This window comes from Sus scrofa, chromosome 11 (assembly GCF_000003025.6).
Source record: "Sus scrofa isolate TJ Tabasco breed Duroc chromosome 11, Sscrofa11.1, whole genome shotgun sequence".
Taxonomy (NCBI): Eukaryota; Metazoa; Chordata; class Mammalia; order Artiodactyla; family Suidae; genus Sus; species Sus scrofa.
In genome coordinates, this window is record NC_010453.5 from 39,079,273 (window position 1) to 39,104,224 (window position 24,952).

At 34.7% G+C, this 24,952-nt stretch overlaps 1 protein-coding gene across 7 annotated transcripts in view; it reads right to left on the reverse strand.

Annotated features, from left to right (window-relative positions):
• PCDH9 (protocadherin 9) overlaps positions 1–24,952 on the reverse strand; it is a 932,946-nt gene that overhangs the window by 557,052 nt on the left and 350,942 nt on the right. For 5 of the 7 annotated variants that reach the window (XM_021065364.1, XM_021065362.1, XM_021065363.1 and 2 more), the window contains exon 3: positions 16,722–16,823. The exons of the other annotated variants lie outside the window; for them this stretch is intronic. In XM_021065364.1, coding sequence (XP_020921023.1) covers positions 16,722–16,823 — 102 coding nt within the window. The remainder of the gene's footprint in view (positions 1–16,721; positions 16,824–24,952) is intronic. 7 annotated transcript variants of the gene reach the window in all.

Below are 24,952 nucleotides of genomic sequence, written 5' to 3' on the forward strand. Positions count from 1 at the left end.
AAAAAAAAATCTATTCATGTATGTGTAACTGGGTCTCCATGCTGTACAGTGAAAAATTGACAGAACACTGTAAACCAGCTATAATAAAAAAATAAAAATCATTATATAAATTTAAAAAAGAAAGAAGTAAAATATACTCATGAAACTTATATGATGTAAAACAATGTTACCTCAGTTAAAAAAACATGACTGCAGAATTGAAAGAATCTTGTATATTAGGCTGATTTACTGTAGGTGTGTATTGCGACAATGAGTTGGTGGCAGTTATGTCCATTTGGATAAGAAAGGAGAAGAAGGAGAGAGAGTATAAGAAAAGAATTCCAAAGCTAAACTGACTTTCCCAAATTTATATGTTTATTAGGTAACATCGTATTGATAGCTGCCCAGACAATGTATAAAATAAATGCATCTGTCGGGGAGAAAAAAATAAAGGAGTTTTGTCACACCCAGTCAGTGATAAAACTGTTCTCTCTTTTTTACTTCCCCTTGTTTTTCATCTCTTGAAACATTACTGCCTTGAAAAGGAACAAAATTCCTTTATAAGTTTTGTGAATTAAAAAAAAATGACAGGTTACATGCTGTTTCTCTCAAAAACATTTTTTAAAACATTTATATCCTTGCACTTCATTGCTGCCTATCTCAATAAGTCTTTAGTGTCAGGATATTATTTCTGGCTTACAAATTTACATCAACTATAAAATTGATTTAAATGTATCTCTTCGCTCACTTTTCAGAGTCTTGGTTAGGATCCGGTGTGAAAATCTCTCTCTCCTGATGGTGTAGTCCCTGTACCACAAAGGACCCTAACTTTCCCATCTTCTGCCCTTCACCTGGCTACCTCCTGTGTCTAGACTGCCCCCCTCCCACAATAATCTTTCCTGATTAGCACCATAATCACCTGCTCACCTGCTATCCTCTGATGCTCCGCTCAACTCCCACTTTTTCCCATGAGGCATTATTTGAATATCGGCCTCAGTCTAGATTACCTTTCACCTTTCTTCCACATCATACGTCCCCTCACTCACATAGTTCAAACTAGGTTTGTAGTATATGCATGCAGGATCTATCTCAACCCCTAGAAAACTTGGAAGCAGACGTTAAGAACTGGCTAAAATGTTTATCCTCAAGGTGCCTAGGAAATTATCTACATATTATAGATAAGCACTATACTACTATACACATGTTCAATTAAACATTAAAAGAACGTGCTTAATTAATTAGTTGTCTCTGTATTAAATGCATTCATTCACTTCTGATCCATGGCATTATATGATACAATATCTCTAAGAATTTACTTTCATTAATGTCCAATGTGTTTCTTTTATTGGGAATCTTCTTAAAAATATGAAAATCCTGGGCTCAACATTTAATGGAAAAGAAAGTGGCAAGCAAGGAGAGAAGGTTCAAGTAAAAAATAGGGATTGTGCATTTATACTGCCAAACCAGCCAATATTGTAATTCACTGGTTAATATTACTGAGTTCTAAGATGTTTTTAATTTCATCAAACTCTTTTAGTTCCTTCATGGGTAAGAATACTTAATTCCTCTTCTATAATTAATTTGAAGCATATAGGAATAAATATTGAAGTAAATGGAGGAATTGTAACAATATAATTTTTTTAGAGCTGATGATTGCAAATTAAGATTTCTACTGGGCTTTGAACACCTTGGATCCAGAAATAGCTTAACTTTTTCTCATAAAAGTCGTTTCTTTATTTAAGAGCTCATTTCTATTTAAGGGTATCCTGCTGGACCTTTTCCATTTCTTCCATATGTTCCATATCCTCTCCCTCTGGGATCCTCTTGGAATCATAAAACATACCATTTCCTTCTTGGTGAAGTCCTACAGCAGGAAAACTTGAGACCACAGATAGATTTTGACACCATGTTTAAATGTTCAGCACAAACACAAATACAATGATCAAAACTGGCCTTCTTATAGTTTCTGTTATGTTGATTCATTTGCCCTTGTTGAAACACTACTCTTATAAGAGGGACTAGTGTGTTTAGCTCTGTGGTTTTTAAAGGGCAAAGATGTCACTGAGCCCTATCTCTGATCTGTGGTTTTCAGAGCACACTTAAGCAATGTCCCAAAGTTTTAGCTTTCTAGGGGCTTATAAAGGAGGAAGGGAAATCCGGGTGAGAGGTCTGTCCCTCCTCCACCTGCCTTCCAATCGCCTGCACCAAAACATAAGCAGAATTAAAGTCAAAAAGAAGTCTGTGAATAGGCAGACAGAACCACATAGGTGTTCCCTGGTGTCCACAGCTGCAACTTCCAATTTGAGGCTGTTGGGACTTGATTCTAAGTGGCTGTGAAAAGCCACTGAGGGGTTTGTGTTAGCCAGAGGCCACGAAAGCTGCCATCCCCAGCTGAGTTTTCTTCCCTCATTTCAAAGGGCACATTTATGTACACTTCTCCATGTGCAGAGGTGAACTGGGAACAATAATATTCATTTATAAAAGGAATTATAGTGTTAATTATTATAACTGAGTGTTAGTAAACACCTAAATAGCAATGGGATATGGAAGTGTATGGGTATCTGAAGAGCCATGCATTCTAGTCCCTATTTAAGAAAGTACACATTCATCAGAACATTTAACATTCAAGAGCTACATTCTTTAAATCCAAAAGTGACACCAAACTATCTGGATATCCTCCAATTTATGCATCTTGAGATACATATATCCTTGTGATAGAATTGTTATCCTTATTCAATATAGTCTTGGGGTAATTGAATATCTCCTGCTTCCATTATTTCTTCCATCCTGTGTGCTGTCTCCCTATCTCTTTAACTCACCACCAAAAAATATAGTCACAGACACACACACACACACACACACACACACACACACACACACACACACAATTCTGAACAATTCCTTAAATTATACAGAAATTCTTCTAGGCAATGCTTTGTTTTCTGTATTTGCTGCTTTGGCACTCCAACACCAAGTTCACGTCCTGGACCACGCCACCTATTAGTGGGTGTCTGGGCAGACTCCCAGTAAAGCTGAGCAGATTCAGTATCATTAGTGGGATGATGGTATTTCAGTTCCTCTTCCTTTCATTCCTCCTTAGTTTACTACTGGTGCCACTGAGCTTAATGAACCAAACTGCCTGCTCAGGCATTAAAAAAAGGAGAAGTGCATTCTGCCACAAGGAAAAAAAATGCTGTGTTCTACTTTCTAGAGCAGACACTTTTTAACACACATAAAACAGGAAAGGAAGTATGAGAATATTTGTATAATGTGGAGATGTTAATAAAGGCATTTGAAATTTTGAAATTCAATTGTACTGATTTGTAGCTGTAGAGTGCCCTCATAAATAATATGCATTCGTCATAATATAAAATCATTGAGTACTATTATTACTAGCTACTGTTACACTTCAGTAATAGTTATATTAATACTAATAACTAATACACTAATGTAACTGAGCAGGATCCTCTGAGGTCTTCCTAGGTTAGACCCCCTCCACAAGTCCTCTGCCTGCTTCTTTTCTGTAGAAATACCTGAGCCTTCCCTGAGTTCCCCAAAATAAATTTAATCAGATAAGTAAGAAAATACACAAAGAAAAGAAAACAAGGATGCAATGCAAGACAAATACCAGTTTAGCTATTCGACAAAGTCAAGGACCTTTAGTTCCTCCTCAAGGGCTATAGATAATATCCTGAACTCTGTCTTTTGAGCTGTTTTGCAGATACTGAAAACCCCACTGGGTAGAAGAAGTTAACTCTTTGCTGCCCAGAAGCTTGGAGACCCCAGACCAGTTGGAACCAGAAGGTTGATGATGTTGGCTCCCTATTACCTCACCACCAACCAATCATAAGAATGTCCACAACCTTATCATGCACCCTACGTCCCCCATCCATCACTCTGTCTTTAAAAACCTTTCCCTAAAATACTTGAGGAGTTTGGGCCTTTTGAGCACTAGCTGCCTAGACTCCTTTCTTAGTGCCCTACAGTAAACACTGCATTTGCCTTCATCAGAGTCAGGCTTTAATTCATGTGGGAAAGTGGTCCCAAGTTTAGCTCAGTAACACTAATTACTAGTAAAATATCAGAAGCAGCCATTATGTAACAGTGATATCATAGGATAATACAAAAATCTTGCATTTGAATCACTCATTCTTTCACATCATCTCTGGTATTTTAAGTAAAGTAGACACTGACTTAGAGAGAAAAGCATTGTCATATTGCTAAACTAGTAAAAAACAATTGTAAAATCAAAATATCCTTTTTCTGAACAAGAATATCTAAAAATTCTATTAGTACTAATCTAAAAGTCATAACAACTGCTTTTAAGTAAAAAAAAAAAGACATACCTAGAATGGCTAAAAACAATACATTCAATAATGTAGGTGGTGCTCTGAAACTTTGGCCCCGAATTTTGTGGTACTGAAGTCACTCCGATATGTCAAATCACTGTTATATGGTTTTACTGAACTCAGCTTGCAAACACCTCCGGCTATTAAACTAATTCATTTTACTCACTTGTGTCTCAGTGAGAGGAACATGGGAGAAAAGCCACTCAAGGTTATCATTCTTATCAACTGTGTGTTTGCCTAATTTAGCTCTGCTGCACACACCGGAAATGGACACTTGAATCACAGGTGATTTTTTGAAGAGAAAGGCAGGTCTTGGAAGAGTATGGGTTTTTGGTAGTAGCCACAAAGAAAGGAAACACAAAGCAGGGTCCAGAAAGAGAAGGCAGAGAATGGGAAAGATAAACTGACACTGTCAGGCAATCTTGCTTCATTCTTTCAGTAAACATACTTTTATCTGTATTTCCCCACCAAGAAATGCACTGCATGGTGTTTATGAGCTTTTCCAACATTTAGAACCTCTTAAAAGCAGCCAGGGCTCTTCCTTCTGAAAGCTGTGATTTTCCTACAATAATTTTCTATAATTGTGCCAAAGAGCTAAAAATAAAAATGACATAAGAAGTTTCGCCACAGTGAGAATCACAAGCTCAACTGTAGAACTGAGTCATCATCTTCGTGTTTCAGGAGGGTAGATCCAGGTTAGGAAATTCACTGTGCTGATTGCCTTACTCCTGCCTGTGCTGGTGGAGATATAAAGTCTAGAGTATGGTTATCAATAACTGCTAGGAACTCTGGCCATAATCAAGTAGAAAGCTGTAAAGTACAATTGTATTGAGAAAGTAAATGTGGTAAGAACCGTAACAGCCTGGGTTTTATTGAGAAAGTCGTGATTGCCGTGCAGGCTGAATACCTCTGATCTGAGGCCAGGGCTGAACAACGCAGTTAAAGAATTTATCGAGTCTTATTTAAACTCAGCATATATCGAGCTCTCTCCATTTTATTTCTTTTTATCATGCAGCAGAACATAATTTTTTTGGTTTATCATGAAACTTCTGTCTGTTCCATCCTTGGAGTCATTTGTCACACTCGTCAAGGTCATAAGGAGCCTTGGAGAGGAAATATTTGTGTTGATTGATTGGTTCTGTGATGCTTTTGCCTACTGGTGCTGATAAATGAGCCTTTTGTATTTTCAATGAAGAGACTAAAGGGGGGTGGGCAGAGGAGAGGGGTCCTGGAGGAACCTGTTAACAAGATGCAGAAAGCATGCTGTTCCTTGGAGATCCTGGTCCCTTGCACCCCTAACTCCTTGTCTCCTGCACCCCCAACCTCTTGTCCCTCACTCCCTGGTGAAAATGAGAACTTTGCCCTCTAGTTGCCTCTACAAGGAGAGTAGATACTCTCCAATCCTGGAATTAATAAAGCATACAGCAGTACAGGAATCAATGTACAAAAACTCTTGACTTTTTCTGCTGCTATACTCTTATATTCTAAGAAGCACATGACATAAAGCAAAGTTCACTCCTCCTGAGATGCTTTTCACCATAACCATGTACATCAGTTGTCGCTGAAAGAATAGAACAATTGCTTCAACTCCATGAAACTAGAAGAGTGTGTGTGGTATAGCATCTGGATAGATCAGTGTATTGATTTTAATCATGTATGTTCCTCTGGGTCACAGCTTCCTGCTTTTCTTAACAATTTAATAAACAGAAAGATATGCAAACAAATATTTTGTCTATAACAGCTAGGGTCTCTGTTCTGTATTTCTGAGCAAAGACCCAATATCTCATGAATAAATTAAGTTAATTAATTACCATGTCACTAATGAAAATGATAGATGGTCCATACATGGAATAGAAAAGGACTCACTTCTTGTGAGGTTATAATCTCTCTTTCCCCTTTCCCTATGACATTATGACCTTACTGCCTCCCATTCTACAGCAATAATGATATTTTTCACTGCTCCATTTTTTTTTAATGTTAGGTGTTTATTGAGCATACAGTAAAATAATTTGCACATAGTGAAATTCACCCTTTTAGGAGTAAGATTCTATGAGTTCTGGCAAACACACACAGGCATGGAACTTGACTAGAATTTAACATTCCCCTTGGCTTGAATAAAGTTTAGATAGCATTCTTTCTGACTCTAGGTCCCTCAACTCTTTTTTCTTAGATAATTTATTTAAAACAACAAAAACAACCACAACAAAACCAACCCTGTATTGTAAAAGCTGGTCCTGATCCTCAGATTACAAGACATTAATATATCTGTATGACCTGTATACTTATCATTGCTTAAACTCTGTCTTCAGTCCTCCTGTCCAGCTTCCTTATGAAACCTACTAAGTATTTAATAAAATTTGAAATTAGTTTTCAAAAATTCATATGTAGACTCCATACCTGGCCTGCTGTACATGTATCTCATGGCAGTCTTGGCCTCAGAATCCATCTCTCTCTTGAACAACATGCTCTAGGCACTGAATGAGCTTCTAAATTTCCAATAGTTCCAAAATTGAAGAAACAAATGACTTTAAAGAAAGGGTCTTTGCTTAATATATTCTTTTTATTCTTAAAAATTAATTATTATTATTATTATTTTTAGTGCTGCACCTGCAGCATATGGAAGTTCCTAGGCTAGAGTTCAAATCAGAGCTGCAGCTGCTAGTCTAGGCCACAGCCACAACACCAGGTCTAAGATGCATCTGCAACCTCCATGACAGCTTGTGGCAATGCCAGATCCTTAAGCCACTGAGCAAGGCCAGGGATCAAACCTGCATCCTCATGGATACTAGTTGGGTTCTTCAGCAATTGAGCCACAGCAGGAACTCCAATATATTCTTTTTAAAGATTTAATCTGTATTTAATAAATGCAACACACACACACACACATTTTGACACACATTCATTGTTTGTTTGAAGTATTTAAAGAAAGAAGATAAGTCCAGGTAACTCTTCCTCAATAATTAGCGTGATTCTGTGCTGCTTCTATTTTAAAACAAGTTTTAACATTTTAAATCTCAAAATTATATGAAGTTAAAAGCTAAAATTAAGTCAAAATTGAAAAAATGTGGTTCATATTATCTCTATTATTCTACTTGTAATTGGCATAGAAAAGTTTATATCAAGCCTTAAAATTGGTATTCTCATATCTATATCTAGAATTTTGTGTATCATAGAATATAAGAAGCCCAGCTATAATTTTACATTTGTTCTTCCCAAAATTTGGTGGCACACAAAACTAAATTTCATAGGCTCTCTAAAATAATCATTATGTGTATATAGAAAATAATAGTAATATTTATATTATGGAAATATGTAAATCCAGTGCAAACATCCAAAAGTTCATTTCAAATTTATATTTTCATTATAATTTCTGTAGCTTATGTTCTAATTTAGAACATATTTGTAAATCCTATAATGTAAACACACAATTAAATTTATTTTATAAAATATTAGGTAACTTCTATAAAAAAAATTCTTGGTAGATATTTGGAAATTAAAAGAGGATTTTAAAATACGAAATTCTTTTATGAAAAAGTCTTATTTAACTAGTCAATATGAACTCCTAACAATAGATGTTTTCACTTTTTATTCAAGTCCTCTGAAGAATAGTTAAAAAGTGATTTCATAGTTCATAATTCTCGATGAGTGAAAAAGAATCTTATTCATTATTAATTCAACATAAATATGCTTTATGAAAAGTTGTCACTTCTTATATTTCTATCATTTCCATTTCTCTGCTATTTTCCCATGTATTTGCTTTTTACTTTTACTCCTCCCAATATGTCTTCAATATCCTGAGGTACTTATCATCCCAATAAATTATCTGTGGTCATGTACTCTATAGGAGTTTAAATATGAGGCTTTCCGGCAGGCATAAGTATCCACAGATGTGAAAAACCTGAAAACTCCCACATCAATGGTAATTCCATAAGCAAATGCCTGACCTGTATTAAGCAAAAGAACTGTTGATTTTGAAAGTGCTCTAAGGCAGTTGTATTTTTCTCTTTCTTGCAGTCTGACATTATTTATTGTCATTTTATGGTGGCTTCCACACTGATCCAACAGATGTTGATTTACACCTTTTTATATTCTACATTTTGGTTGTTTTGTTCTATCTTCAGGATCCTTCAGTGGAAGCTACTAAGACTGTCACTTGTTTGAAAGGCTCTTCCCTTCTCTCTTTGTACACTCTATTCTCTCTGTGAACAGCTGCATCACAGCTGTCATTGGGAATGGCAAAGATGTGCGGCTGATAAGCCGATGCCTGTGGCACACAGAGTGTCTTCAAACAACTAATTAGCAGGAGCTGGGCCACAGCAAGGTTTGGTGCTGTCCATCAAGCCCGCCACCACTGCTGACACCATCAGCAAATCTGTCAGAAGCAGCTCTTCCTGTGAATAAAACCAAGCCCACTTGCTCTGTGGTGAAGAAGGAATTGGCAAAACATGTTTAATAAAAAGCAAAAGAAAGTGATAGCCATTCTTTAAATAGTGATAAGTAATTGAAAAAAAATATTGAAGAGTTCCCATCATGGCTCAGCAGGAACGAATCTGACTAGCATCCATGAGGATATAGGCTTGATCCCAGGCCTCGCTCAGTGGGTTAAGGATCCGGCATTATCATGAGCTGTGGTATAGGTCTCAGATGCAGATCAGATCTGGCATTGCTGTGGCTGTGGCTTAGGCCAGTGATTGCAGCTCTGATTTGACCCGAAGCCTATGGAACCTCCATATGCTGTGAATGCGGCCTTAAAAAGACAAATATATATATATATATATATATATATATATATATATAGAGAGAGAGAGAGAGAGAGAGAGTGTTTGTGGGAAAATTGCTAATTGATTTATATCTGTTGCTGGAATACAAGGAATTTGACCTCAAATATCTTCATAAATTTCCAGTGGAGAATATTCATAAGGCCACCCACATTGGTCAAGTATATTTGTTTAGCCTCTGGAAAATACTAATGTGTACTTTCTTTAATAATAAATGGTGCTTATGATATAGAAAATCAGATTTGTACATAGACACAGAAATGTAACCCAACCTCCTCTTTGTTATATGTAATTAATATATTATATTAATCTATAATACAGTTGTATATAAAATTTGTTTAAAAAATACAAATTTGTATGAATATATAATTATGCATATTTGAGTTTAAAATAAAGTTTTTTAGAAGTTTTAAAGCCAACTATATGGAAAGTACACTGAGATATAGTACATACCATTTTTCTTATTAACTAAAAATGTATGATGACACCGCACTGACTAAGAATGTTAAGTTTGATAGTTACTGTCCTCCTCAATTTCAGGTCTCAATAGTGGAATCAGGAAAATGCTCTGAATTGAGAAGAACAACCAGCGGAACTCTTTTCAAACATGACATGCCTTCTCCTAACATCTGGCCTTCTTCTGTGTGGTCTATTTGAGAAATATTGTCATCTTTCCATCTCCACACATCACATCATCTGTGATCATTCACCCATTAGAACTCCTCAAGCCTAATGTTGATGTTGTATTTCTCTTCTACTGGGTTAAGTTGCTCCTTTTCTGTGTTCTTCTTGAATCTTGAAAATATTTTAGCACTACTTACAATTTACGGTAACTTACTGAATATAAGAGTGCATCCCTTCAGACTATAAGAAGACACAAATTTCCATGTTTGCCTGCTCAGCACAGTGTACTTAACCATGTAACATAACCATCCCTCTGGTATAGTTGCTACATAAATATTTTGGAAGGAAGAAAGGAGTGAAGGGGGTGGAAGGAGGAAGGGAGGGAGGGAGGAAGGAAGGGTTAACTTATGACTCATGGATTGTTTTCAGTATGATTACAGAAAAGGCCAATAAAGGGAAAATGGATAAACTGTGTTTTCTCTAAACAATAATCTTAACATAATTTTTGTGGGCAAGAAACGGGAGAAGAAATGTTTATCATCCAAACCCTGTGTATGTGCCTCACGAGATACATTTGTGACCCCATTTTAAAAATTAAATCAACCCACATCAGGATGCAGAAATAAGTAATAGAGGGTTAGTCAAATGTATGTATTACTATATTTACCTACATTTCTTATGCTTCCTAAATTTTTCAAATATAAGTTTAATAGTGGGAAAAAATTTCATATTTTTCTAGAAAACACTAACACAGGCATTAGAGATGAGTGTATAAATTGTCTAAATACTACTGTGTGATAAATTCTTTGAATTCTTAGTAATTTGTTTCAAATTTACTTAGCTTAGTTGGAAGCTAATAAGGGATTAATAAATATTTTAATGAATTATTCAGGGAAAATTCAACTCTATATAGTATAAACTGCACATCACAGATACATATCAAGCAGAGTTTTCCACCAGTCTTTATAAAGTTTCCGAAATAATGTTAAAATGGTAGTCAGCAATTGTCTCATGATATGTTAGGAATTGTTTGCAAGGCCAATCTCACATGAAATGGTATGTAGGAACTTTGATTTTTTTGAACTGGACATGTGAGAACTGAACTCTAACAACTGCAATCCATGATTTATGCTTTTTGTTATTTTGCTCAAGTGCAGATTTAGACCCTCCATGATAAAAGCTTGAAAAGGGGAATATGTCATTATCTGCTGAATGGCCCAGGCTGCCATCCAACATCCTTTCTCTACTGGTTGATACACACACACACACACACACACACACACACACACATATATATACACACATATATATACACATATATATATACACATATATATATATGCAAAGCATCAAGTGAGTGACTGAGATATAACAGTTTTTATCATTTTTATTAATTTATTGAATTTTTGGAGAGGAATTCCATATGTTACTGAGAATATAAATGGTTTGTTATATTAGAAATTATTCCCTGAAGAAACATATATATATATATATATAATTTTTATAACATGTATGTGTGTATGGATATATATGTGTATATATGTATGTATTTATCTGTGTGTATAAATATATATATATTTAAGAAATATATATATAATATAAAATATACATATATTTATACACAAATATACACCTTTAAATATTTTCTACCTTTTGGGTTTTAGGAAAGGTTATCTTAGAAAGAAGTAAAAAATAAAGTGCCTTGTGAATTTAGCACTATTATTGAAAATCTATTAATTGCAGTAACCTTTGTTAAGTCCCAAATATTATAACATCAAAAGTCAGTAAATGGTTTAGCTATTAATTATTTTTATTTAAAAGCTGATATCAACTGTAATACCTATTCTAAGTACTAAACACATTTAATAATGAAAGGGTAGCACAAATACATAATACACTGACAGTAAAATGTAAATGTGTAGTATAATATTCATATATTAAATCTTGTTTAATAAGATCCAGACTATTAAATAAAGTTACTTAAGGTAAGGCTAATATGTGATAAGTATGGAAAGGAAAGGAAAGGAGAAAATAAAAGATTAAGACAAAAGCAAAAGTGCTTTGTCTTCATATATCTCTTTTTTTTATTTGAAAGTAGCAGATGATGTTAATATTTTGCTTTTACTACATTTGGTATTGTTAATTTAAACAGGAATTTTCTAAACCATATTACAAATATTGAGTCCACTGTATTACCACCTCTCAGAATGCCTTGGTTTAGTGACCCAAGCTCAAGGTGCACTCATAATTTCTCTAATGGGGAGAGAAATTACATTTACCTGGAGAACTACTGTTCTACGTTTATGAATGTGAAATGCAAGACATGTAGAAACAGTAATAGTTTCACATATATTTAGTTCTCTTTCTTGTCAAGTCTTCTCACTCCCCATTTGACATATTTTTATTCCATTAAGAATTTCCATTAAATGACACACAGGAATATTTGGGAAACCAATGATAATCTAACTTCTATTAATTTCTGAATCCAGTGAAACTTGTGTTATAAATTTACATAAAAGGCCAGAAATATTTTCCTTATCAAAATGGTTTTCCCAGTTTTAGTCTTATAGAAGTGGTCCATCCTGGGATATCTTAATCAACCATCTGCACCCATGAATTTCACACTTGTGATAACTGCCACATTTCCAAATTCTGGAAGCTCAAACTCACCCATTTTTAAAAGTCTTCCACCAATCTTCCTAACTCTTAGAGCTAAGATTTCCATCTGACATTGATTTTCGGATTTCAGTGCTACAAGCAAAAAGTCTTATCTCAAAAATTCATACACTGAACACTAGACCATTTTGTAAAAATACCTCACTCAAGCATCAAAAACAGTGACAGGGAACAACTACTCATACTGAAACGCAGTCTTGTGTGAATTCCAATAACTATGAGACATTTTCCTACAGATTGCAGAATATAGACACTGAGCTCTATCTGCTTTCATTTTATGCAGTTTCATAGGTAAAAGGAATTGACTATAGTAAAGGGAAATGAAAATAAAATTTATAGATCACAGAAGCTTAGTAAGGATAATACATATTTATGGTAAGAAAACAATGTGCACCTATTTATTTCTTTGCTCCTATTTTAACTATTACGGTGCTGGGTGTATCCAACGACAAAAAGTCTGTCCGGAAGATGAACCTTAAACATGGAAGTTGGTTTAAATTCCACACCTTATTTAAAATCTAATTTAAGAAAAATTTCAAATATGAAATATTTTCTTTGACCCTTGAAAAAATTTTATGCAGTTCGAATTAGTTATTAGATCACTGCAAGATCAGAAAAACTCATCTAATTCTAGTTCTAGCTCTAGATTTCTCTGTGACCTAGGGAAAGCTACTCCATCCTTCTTGTCTTCAAGTTATGCCTCATTAACATGAATATATAAACTCTATTGTCCCTAAAAGTTACGTAGCCTATGATTATTTTTATTTTTTGGACTTGGACACTATCACATATAGTTAACTTGCAGTTTCTGAAGCCATGTTGCTATGATTTGTTCCATCTTCACTTATTTATTATCCATGTGAATTTGAGAAAAATTTAAATAACATCTGTCTCTGTTTCCACATCTGTAAATAATAGTACCTACCTATGGGTTGATGTCAGGATTAAATGACTATATTTTAATAACTCTCATATGAAAATTTCTTATAGTTCACCATATCTTAAAGCAGGATACATTCAAGAAATAATAAATAAACATTTATTAGAGTTTAATAGCATTTTTTTCCTTGTGGTACCTGAAATTATAGCATTTTTTATACTCAGTAATATCTTAGATTAGATGAAATTTGGTAATTCTTATAAAGTGCTTAGACGAGTTTCTGGTACAAAAATAGCCCAATAGCTGATATTAACATTCTTTCTATAAGTAAGCAATAATTGTTTTGTCTAAATTAGGAGTGATAAGTTGAGTGATAATTTAAGTGTGATTAAAAACTTGCCAGTCATATCGGCCTTGGTTTTATTTTGTAACTAATGTCACAGTATGTATTTAATAACTTCATTCAGATTAATAAACATTAATTGACACTAAAAGCAACTTTCTACTTGAACAGCAGAATAGTTTTATAAAAAGAACAAACGTACTTTTTCACTTAAGAAAGGCAATTAAAGAAGGAAAATATAAGTTGTGAGAAAATTGAAAATTAGGAATATACACACATTTACTATGTTTACCACATTATTCGCTATGAAGAAAAAATAACAGCCTGTTGAAGGCACCAACTTTGTATATCATAATTCCCCTTATATATTAATTCTCAAGGAAGACCAATATTATATTAGTAACTTTTAAAGAACTGGTTGCTAAAACCACCCCTTAGTTATTGGTCTATGTATACTAAGCATTTATATGGAAATACTGCCCTCAAAATGCTTTATAAACTCCAAAGATAGTGGCATCACTATCTTCAAATATTATCTTATAAGAAACATCAGAGATTGTCTCTTTGTATTTAAAAAAAGTATATTTAAGTAATTAGGCATATCATGATCAAAAGCAGTTTAAACTGATCAAGGATAAAATGTAAATGATGGCCTAATACAGACATAAGGACCTTGAAAAAAATCGGTGCAGAGGACATGCTACAAAAGTGTCAGTTGTCTGGATCATCATCTTTTATGGCATTATAAGACCACTAGAGAGAGAGGACCTTAGAGATAGCCTAACCTGAAACTGTTCAGACAACAATAGGCCTGGAGTATGATGATTAAATGAAGACTTGTGAGAGAAAAGTTTTCTAAAGTAATTTTCCTTCTTTCCTTTGTTCATAGCACAGTAGATTTACTTTGACTGTTCTTTGATGATTGGAGTCATAATATAAATCACCATCATAACTTTGGGTATAATTTTTTCTTGTCAGTGTTCCCTAGAACTTTAGTCAAATAAACCCTGCACACATGTGTTCTTGTACTTTGGGACTTAATAAATACCTAGGGAAGAAAAAAAATCTGGTTTATAAAAAATTATCTTAATTATAACTCATTTAAATTCTCTACAAAAGAATAAGAAAACCTGAGTTAACAATACCCCCATTCCACTCCCTTGGGTAAATCCAAGAGCTCTATGGGAAATATGGATTCTTTGCTCAAAAAAATACTGGTATAAAATGTTATAAAAATGAATATAATTCTTAGGAATTGGAAATCCACTTGGATTTCAATGGCTTTCAGAACATTCTGAGTGAGGCTTTTTTTGGGTTTTTTTGTCTCTTTGCCATTTCTAGGGCCGCTCCCGCAGCATATGGAGGTTCCCAGGCCAGGGGTCTATATCAGAGCTGTAGCTACTGGCCTACGCCACAGCCACAGCAACGCAGGATCCGAGCCGCGTCTGCACCCTACACCACAGCTCACCACAACACCAGATCCTTAACCCACTGAACAAGGCCAAGGATCGAACACGCAACCTCATGGTTCCTAGTCAGATTTGTTAACCGCTGAGCCACGATGGGAACTCCTCTGAGTGAGCTTTTTAAAAATTTACATCAGTTTTTGTTTATGAAACATTTATTTCTGCCACTAAGATTTTTCATGTTATTATTTAATGAAATAGGGTGAGTAATAGGACAAATTCCTGGTTCTAGACACTTTAGACACTTGACACAAACATAGTGAAGCTAAAAAAATCAAAGGGTTAAAAATTATTCTCGCTCGACTCTCAAGTGATTAAGAATTTGGAGAAAGAGAGAAAGATAAAGAAAATAAAAGCAAAATAGAAAGAAGAATATATGTTGTAGTTTAGAAAAATGTTCCTAAAATAGATCCACACAAAGAAAAAGAAGAACAATATGTGGAGAAAGAATTAGGAGATAAGATGCCCTAAATGTCACTTTATCGCTTTTCCATCTCAATTAATGGTTTGTCCAAAAAGAAGTTGCTTACTCAGTCAAATTTCTATTAATCAAAGCAGTTTCTCTGATCTACATTATACCCAGACTTTTGACAAGGATTGATTTCTTTAATTGGTAAAAAAAATTATTTACTGCTAATAATAATCAAAAAGTTTTCAATACCTCTAATTGTATGGGGGAGCGGGGCAAAGCGTTGCTTCAATGACAAATAGAATACACATGAACACACCAGCACACATACATACATATATGCCCATACATATTATCTATCCATCATCTAGCCACAGTCTATGTCATGACCGTACGATGTAGGTTAAACAAGGATGTGTGTATTAACTTTAGAGTTAACTATTGAAAAAGTTCATTAAAAATGCAGACATTTTATTGAATGATGTAAACACACTTAGCACTATTGAACTGTACACATAAAAATGATTAAAATGGTAAATTTCTCATTATGTCATAATTTTTAAATAAAATGAAAGATAATAAACTTCTACATCTAGCCATATTGGAATAATTGATACTAGAAGAGCTGTCCCAAAATCCATTCAAATTTTTCTTTAAAAAAAAGAAAAAAATATGTACCTTATACAGTGGATCAATTCATCAAGAAAAAGGAAAATGTTTTTTATTTTAAATTCAAACATATATGAAAATACAGGATCAAGGTGAGAAAAAGCAGCAAAAAAAAGAGAAAAGATTAATGAAAATTCCAATTTACCCATTCTTATTAAGCAGCATTGTTTTCTTTGAGTATAGGGGATGAAGCAATCAACAAATGGAGCATTTTTTAGCTCAACTAATAAAAATGAATTAATTCAGGACTTTTAAAAATAAAGTTGCTCATAATATCTCTAAAATTGGTAAAAATCAGCATTTATTCAATGATAAGAATATTATGTTTAATAGTTTGACCTTTACCAAAAAGGAAAAAGATTATTGTTTCCTTTTTCTTCTAAAATTGTTTATTTAAAGATGTTTTAAAAAGATACTACTATAAAAATATGACTGCAAAATAAGTCAGCAAAGAAAATATTTTTAGCAGTTAACTTAGAGTATTTAAAATCACTAGGAAAAAGCAAACTTCTCAGTACTAACATGGTGTCTGTAGAGTTTTGGCATACCTCGTAATGGCCTTCTTCATTCTCCTGATTGTGGAAACCCGTAGAGCTGGGACATTTCTTAGGAGTGACAGGAATATTGTCACTTTTGCTGTGTGAGTTACACTGAAAGAGATTACCAAATAATTGTGACAAACTACTCCACATTAAGAGTGTCTGTTGAGAGACATGGTTGCTTGCTAAGTGTCTAATAAAGGAGTACCCTGTAAACTAACAAGGTCTAGGTCAGGTGCATGCATTAATATTGAGCCTTTACCAAAAATATTTTTTAAATGGCCCCAGGACAAGCAAATTGTCAAAATGTTTTAACTAAAGCTAAAGAAATCTAGACTGTAGTTATTTTATTTTCTTAAGCAATATTTACTTATTACACTTATAATTTTAGTAGCTAAAACTTATATGGTGCTACTATTTGTGAGAGACTTTATTCAAATGCCTGATATATATCATATGCATATTATTAAACTGTGATGTAGATATTATTATTATCCCCACTTACAGATGAGGAAAATGCATTAAAAATATATTTTTGCCCAAGTTGAGCTATTTACTCAGCTTTTGGGGACAATGCCCTGTACTTTATCTATCTTATGCTTGCCCTTTACAACTGATGTGTTTGAAATAGATAAAACTCAAAACCTGAAAGTTTAAGGTCTTAAAATATGCCTTCACTTTTTTTCCTGTGGCAAATATAAAATATTGTTTTCAAAAGCTTAACTAAAATTATTCACCTGGAAATGGATGTGAATTGGAAAACATAAGTTATTAAATTATAGTTTGGCCTTTCTCCAGGAAAATATGAAAATGATTGTTTTCCATATTCCTCACAAGAGTTGTTTTATGTGAAAATAAGATATTATTCACTTCCTGTTATCCTAGCTTCCTTCTTTCCTAAATCTCTTATTAGATTCAAGGTGAGGTATGTTTATAAGTATTGCTGCTTGGCTGTTTATTAAACATAACTGTGGAGTTTCTTAGGTTTCTACTTTAATAAAAGATACTCTCATGCCTCCCAAAAGGGCTCATCACTGGTATAAAATTTTTCTTCTCCCATAAGACTACAAAATATGCCAGATTTTTATGACATAAGTAAGAAAATCATATTTTTCAAACTGCCACATTTCTAGTTCACTAATGATATTTTACTTTTCCCAACCCAGAGAACAATGTTAGAAAATTACTATCCAAGATGTTTTTAAAAAGCAAGTGTGTTTTAGAGTTTAGTATAGTTTAGGTCAGTGTATTTTCATCTCAAGACCACCATTTTATATATTTAAATATATTTTCAAACACTCACATTACATTTTTTAAAAACTTTCTTATTTTAAATAACTTTAAACCCAGAAAAGGGGCAAAATTCTAAAAATAATTTTGAATATCCTTCATTACATTCTAAAAATCTCAACCCTTAATCATCTCTTTCATTTTTGTTTAAGAAATATAACAATATGGTTGACTAGGAAATTACGATTCTGAAACACAAACCCGTATCTGAAAACTTTTGGCAGGAAAAAATTATTATATACCAGTCCTCTCTACAAACAATATCACTTCAACCCTGTTCAAAACCTATCTCCTCTGGGAACCCTTCACGGGAAATGAAAAAAATTGGTGATTACATCTAACCTCTGCTTGCAACCTAAAGGACTTAGGTGTAGTTTGTAAAATGTTGCTCTGCCAGCATCAATTCTTGGAATGTGCCTAAGATGGTCTGAACAGCTTCACTGTTAAAGATGAAGGCCGGTCTTTATATTTTAACCACAGCAGCTTCCTTCGTTTTCATACACACACAAAAGTTTAGGCCTTGAAACAGTAGTTTTCATCTGTGATGGCCCTAGACCTTTTAGTATCTCAGTTCCTGTCCCTAGCCGCCTCTCATATCTATTCATGCTGATTAATCTTTTTAAAACATCTCATGCATTATGCAGTTTTTCTCCCTAGAAACACTTCTACAATTCCTGTGGCCCAGCAGTGGCTCTCATTTTGACTATATATTAGAATCACACAGGGAGCTTTAAAAAGGATCAATGACTGAACCCCACCTTACCCTGGATAAATTAGAGCTCAGGCAAAAGCATCTGTGAAGTACCCCGGTGATACTAGTATAGAGCCAGAGTTTAGAATTCCTGGGTTAAAGTTATTTCTCTTCTGGCCTCAGGACACTGTAGCAAATTTGGGCCTTGCTCTTTCAATCTGGTTCTTGCTCCTTAGCATTTGTTCATCCTTTTCCTTATTTAACCCATCATGTATTAAATTATATTTTATTCATGGCCATTTTATAATGCCTCTGAACCTGAAAAAAAATCTCATATTTGCATAACACTTTCTACCTATACATGTAAGATTTTATGAATGATCCACAAGAAACCTCCGAAGAGAGAGGTAGAAAATATAATTCTTCTTAAACAAATGGGGAAGGCTGTGGTTCAGATATAGTCAACGCCCTCTGTGCAGGGATTTGCCCAGTAAAAGCACTCCTAGGTGCTAAGACCTGGCTGTTGCCACACTGCCATGTCTCCCTTGAGGGATTCATTCACTTGCATATTCATTCACATATTCTAGCCTGTTTGTTTGTTCATTTGTTGGCTAGTCAGATATTTGCTGAGTGCAGGCTGTGTATCAGGATTTTATTGTTTCACCAAGCTCTGGCATTTCACATCTGCAACAGTCTCACAGAAGTAAGCAAGCCATAATTGGAAACAAAGAACCCCTGTGATATGTGAAAATGCCATGGGAAAATGTAGGCACAAGCTGATAAGGGAAGGAAAAGAGAGAACCATGAGACTCCTGGGTTGGATACATGAGCAGAGTTTTGGAAGAGGGGCCAACATGGTAATCATGACCAGCCATTCAGGACAAAACAGGCAGTGTTTGCCAGGCTAGATGACATGAATTCTAGGAATCTGGCCTGTGAGCTGCAAGTAGTTCAGTAGGGCTTCAACCTTGGATTGCGTGATATATGACATGAGGATAGGGACAAAAGCTACTAGTGCATGAAATCTAACAGTAGATCCAGTGATGAGAAGTTATAGAATTGGACATAATATAAGGGATAAGGACCAAAGAATGGAATGGTGCTTTATATCCAGTGAGGCCCAAAGGTAAGCTGATAGCATCATTCCTTCTCTACCTCATTAAGATAGTAAATACAATATAAGCAAAATGAATGCATTTGCAATATAACTCATACCCGGGTAAACCTCTCCATCTAAGCAGTATTTCACCCCTACGCCTCTCCAGTGTCTAATCCTGGAGCAGCCTCTGTTTATAGAACGGTGAATGGCATCCAAGAAAAAGTTTCATTCACTGTTATTTCATCACTTTTTTAAATTTTTGAGTGTTTGGATGTAAATAGCCTCTGGAGATTACAAATCTATGAATCAGAACAGAAAAAGAAAGAAAAAGTAACACTATCAACAATATTTTGAGATCAAATATTAATAGCCCAAACTTTAAGAAACAAGTTCTTAAGGGAAAAACAATTTAATTGCTATGAATTCTTCCTAACAAGTTTCTATTTCAGAGGGAGTTGCAGCTGAAAATAGAAAGAAGATGTATTATAGAAGTCTTGAGATTTCACCCACTAAAAATTTTTGCCATTTGCCAAATTTGATATGAATAACAGATTATTGTCAAGATGAATTTACTAAACCAGATTAAATACTGGAGGTTCATAGGTAAACCAAATCTAAGAGATCCAGACCTCACTAATAACAATCATATTAAATGGAGATCACTATAAATACATTGGTTTTGTACTTTAAATTCTATTTGACGTTTTCCATTTAATAGTCTCTATTTTATTATGTGGATAACTCTGCCTCTCTTAAACACCCATCAGAGTTCCTGAGAAAATGTCATTCACTAGCCATAAAAATACCTAGACATAGGTTCCTGTTGTGGCTCAGCATGTTAAGGACCCAAATAGAATCCACAAGGATGTGGGTTCAGTCCCTGGTCTTGCTCAGTGAGATAAGGATCCAGCCTTGGCACAAGCATAGGTGCTTTTTAGACCTGGCATCCCTGTGTCTGTGGCCTAGGCCAGCAGCTGCAGGTCCAATTAGACTCCTAGCCTGGGAACTTCCATATGACACTGGTGCAGACCTAAAAAGAAAAAAATAAAATAAAATATATACAAACTTGCCTCATTACCAGAAAGATTAGCTCTTTGATTTTTGGCACAAATTCTTAAGGAAGTGTTTCATAGCTAAAATATCAAGAGAATAACACAGTAGCAAAAGCAACAAAAGTTTCATGAAAAATCACATAACCATAAGTAAGACACAGGTGTTAGGCGGCAAAGGGGGTTCTTTATATTTTCCACCCAACTCTGTAGTAGCAGCAATGTGCCCTCTTATTCTCTTACTCCTCCCACATTTTCCAAATCAAGGTTGTTTGCAAAAAATCAACGGTGCTATTATAAATGTTGTGCAGTCATTATAGAGGCAATCGCCTTATATTTTTGCACTACAGGTTTCATTAAATAACAATTCCTTTTGTTAAAACCTCCCACTGAAAACGTTATTCCTACCCATTTTATGAAACTAGGAATTGCTTTCATGAAGAATTGTTAAACGTTCTTAAATTTTTAATTTAAAAGTTCTAAAAGTTAATAAAAAATTCACATTTTACAGAAAAGAATCTACTTTAAAGAAATGTCTACTCTTGGTAACTTCAACCTCTCCAGCCACACCTTTGGAGAGCCCAGGTGTGTCACGTTTTTACTAACCCTTTCCATTGAAAGTGCTCTTTCATGATCACCAATGATGGTAACTCAAAGGAAAATGCTCAGTCCTCATCACACTTGACAAAACTGAAAACCCCTTCCTTCTGGACGCATTTATGTCACTCACTCTCCAGGACACCACACACTTCTTGTTGTCTTTTTATCTCTCATGCTTTTCTTGTGGAATCATTTAACTGCTCAATTTTGTTACTGTTATTTTTTAAACTGAAAAGCTTGGAAAACACAAAGCTTGATTACTTTCTCTGAAAGTACATTTTCTGATGGCATTCTCCAGTGGGTTTCTTATTCTAACATATTTTTCTCAAGTAGATACATGAACAACTTCCTATTTATAAGCAGATTCTTAGATCATTCTTAAACATGCTTACTTCAAACCACATATTTTTGAATGTATTTCAGGAAACTGATTCAATTCCATTTTAAGAGATTCATAGTGTAGATTCTTATTTCTAAAAATTTGTTCCAAACATTTATTGTCCTGAAACCTACTCTGTCTCAAAACTTGAGTTGTAACTCCTGCCTCTCTCTACTGTCATCTATGAGTCCTCTATTGGCTTATTTTCTTGTCGTCATTGAATATAATTGGAAAACAAAGCTAAATCACTCATCAAGATGTGTGAACACCATTAGATACCACCCCACACCAGTCAGAATGGCCATCATTAATAAGTCCCCAAATAACAAATTCTGGAAGAGGTATGTAGAAAAGGGAACCCTCCTGCACTCTTGGTGGGATTGTAAACTGGTACAACCACTATGGAAATCAAAATGAAGGTACCTTAGAAAACTATACATAGGACTACCATATGACCCAGCAATCTCACTCTTGGGCATATATCTGGACAAAACTTTCCTTGAAAAAGACACATGCACCTGCATGTTCATTGCAGCTCTATTCACAATAGCCAAGACATGGAATCAACCCAAATGTCCATCGACACACGATTGGATTAGGAAGATGTGGTGTATATATACACAATGGAATACTACTCAGCCATAAAAAAGAACAAAATAATGCCATTTGCAGCAACATGGATGAAACTAGCAACTCTCACACTGAGTGAAGTCAGTCAGAAAGAGAAAGATGAAAACCATATGATATTTCGTATATCTGGAATCTAATATAAGGCACAAATGAACCTCTCCACAGAAAAGAAAATCATGGACTTGGAGAATAGTCTTGTGGCTGCCTGGGGAGGAGAGAGAGGGAGTAGGATGGATTGGGAGCTTGGGGTTAATGGATGCAAACTATTGCCTTTGGAATGGATTAGCAATGAGATGCTGCTCTTTAGCCCTGAGAACTGTCTAATCACTTATGACTGAGCATGATAATGGGAGAAAAAAGAATGTATACATGTATGTGTAACAGGTTCACTATGCTGTACAGTAGAAAAAATGTATTGGGGAAATAAAAACACAAAAAATCAAAAAGAAAAAATATGATTAAAAAAGATGTGTGAACACATACTACTTGGATAATACATATTTTTGATTTAAAATGAAAATGTAGTATAGTGAATTAAAAAACAAATACCATGTAAATACCAAATAAATCATGGAAATATAGATGGCCAGAAAATATATCAGTTTCAGGTAGAGATGACTAGGTAGAATAAGGGAAAATGATAGACTGTTAATGGATTTAAAAGGAATATCAGCTATACTAGTAGTGCACAGGGAGTCTGCTTGTCTAGTTTGTAAAAACAAAACAAAACAAATTTGTTTTACTTCTCTAAAAAAAAAGGTTTTTTTCCCTTAAAAATTGGAGATAGAATATTAACATGTTTTATTTAATTCTGGGTTCAAGGAACATAGTTTCATTTCTTATTTCTCTTTACTTTTACTAAGTTTTTCAAATGAGTAAGCACAGAGTGAAAGGATTAGCACAGCTTTATTAAAAAAATCTGCTCAGCCATCTCAATAGGATTGTAGATAATGGTTATGAAAGGGCTTTATAAACCGTAAAATCCTGAAATTGTGCATCTTCAGAAGTAAAGTTTCCATGTGGGAGATGGTCCTTCTGATTGGGCTCAGGAACAACCCTCCTCTTTTCACTAGAAAACATTTCTCCAAAGCCCGGAGAGAATGTTACGGGTTTTCCTTCTTTGGTCTTAAAGCTGAAAGGTCTTTCTCTACTTCCTCTAAATATGTTTTGCTTGCTTTCACTCTGTGAGGGAATGTGATGCTCCTGTTGACAAATGATCTCCAGGATGTAGTACAATGCCTGCAGCACTACCAGGTGTTTTACAAATATTTTAATTGAAATATGGAAGGTCCCAGGCTAGGGGTAAAAATCGGAGCTGTAGCTGCCAGCCTATGCCACAGCCACAGCAATGAGGGATCCAAGCTGCATCATGATCTACACTGAAGCTCAAGGCAACACCAGAACCTTAACTGACTGAGCAAGGCCCAGGATGGAACCCGCATCCTCAAGTATACAGTGTTGGTTTCTTAACCTGCTGAACCACCACGGGAACCCCTAATTGAACATTTTAAATGAAATGAAAGAATAAATGAATAAATCCAAGACTTTTACAGTGACTTATATTCACCTAGATTATTTTGACTACTTACTCCCTGGGTAGTAATTACTTTAGGTGTTTTTCTTTTATTTTTTTTCTCCCCAATAGACATATTGGTCACAAAATTGCACAATTAGCATTCCCATGACCTGCATTTTGTATCATAAATGTTAACACAAAAACAAAGTACATTAGTCTCATAGTTTGAAAGTACCTGTAATAAAAACCATAAACAGTGCAGTCGGTTTAGTCATCATGCTCTGTTTCTCCAACTGGAGCCTTAGTAATCCATATCAGGAAGCAACTTCCTCATGGTAATATGTTGCATAAACAGATCAATTTAAATTTACCTGCTGTATATTTGAACAAATAAGCTCCTGTTCAACTTCTGGGCACTGCAACAACTAGGAGACTGCCAGATTCATCCCCCTGTGTTTTTTAGGGCATCAGACTCCTTACATAAGCAAGTTGACTGGTTTCTGCTTTAAAACTCTCTGAACTGACCAAGAGCCCTTCGCATTGTGTGTAAATTCTCTTCTATGCTTCTCACAATTCCCATCTCATATTTCCTTTCAGTGCAGAGATAGTCTTTCTTCTCCCTTCTTGATGTCCCAAATGTGCTCCCTCTCCTTTCTTCCTCAATAGCACTTTCTTTCTCTTCTGTCCCATTGAGCCTTTCTATTTTTTTCCTTCAGGTTTTCAGAGACTAGACAGATGAAGGAAGCCACTACTGCTCAATGAACAGGAAGTTGACTCTTCCATGTAGGATTTATAAGAAAACAAAAGCTGATTTTTTATATATAGTCTTTTGGCACAGGTCATTAAATAGATCAGTTGGCTTCTCTCAATTATGATTCCCTGTGATCAAGTGAAATTAACAGATAAAAAGATATATTTCTTATTGGGCACTTTGTTGTTGCAAGGAGGTCACTTTTAAAGTATTAGTATAGTATTTACCTACATCT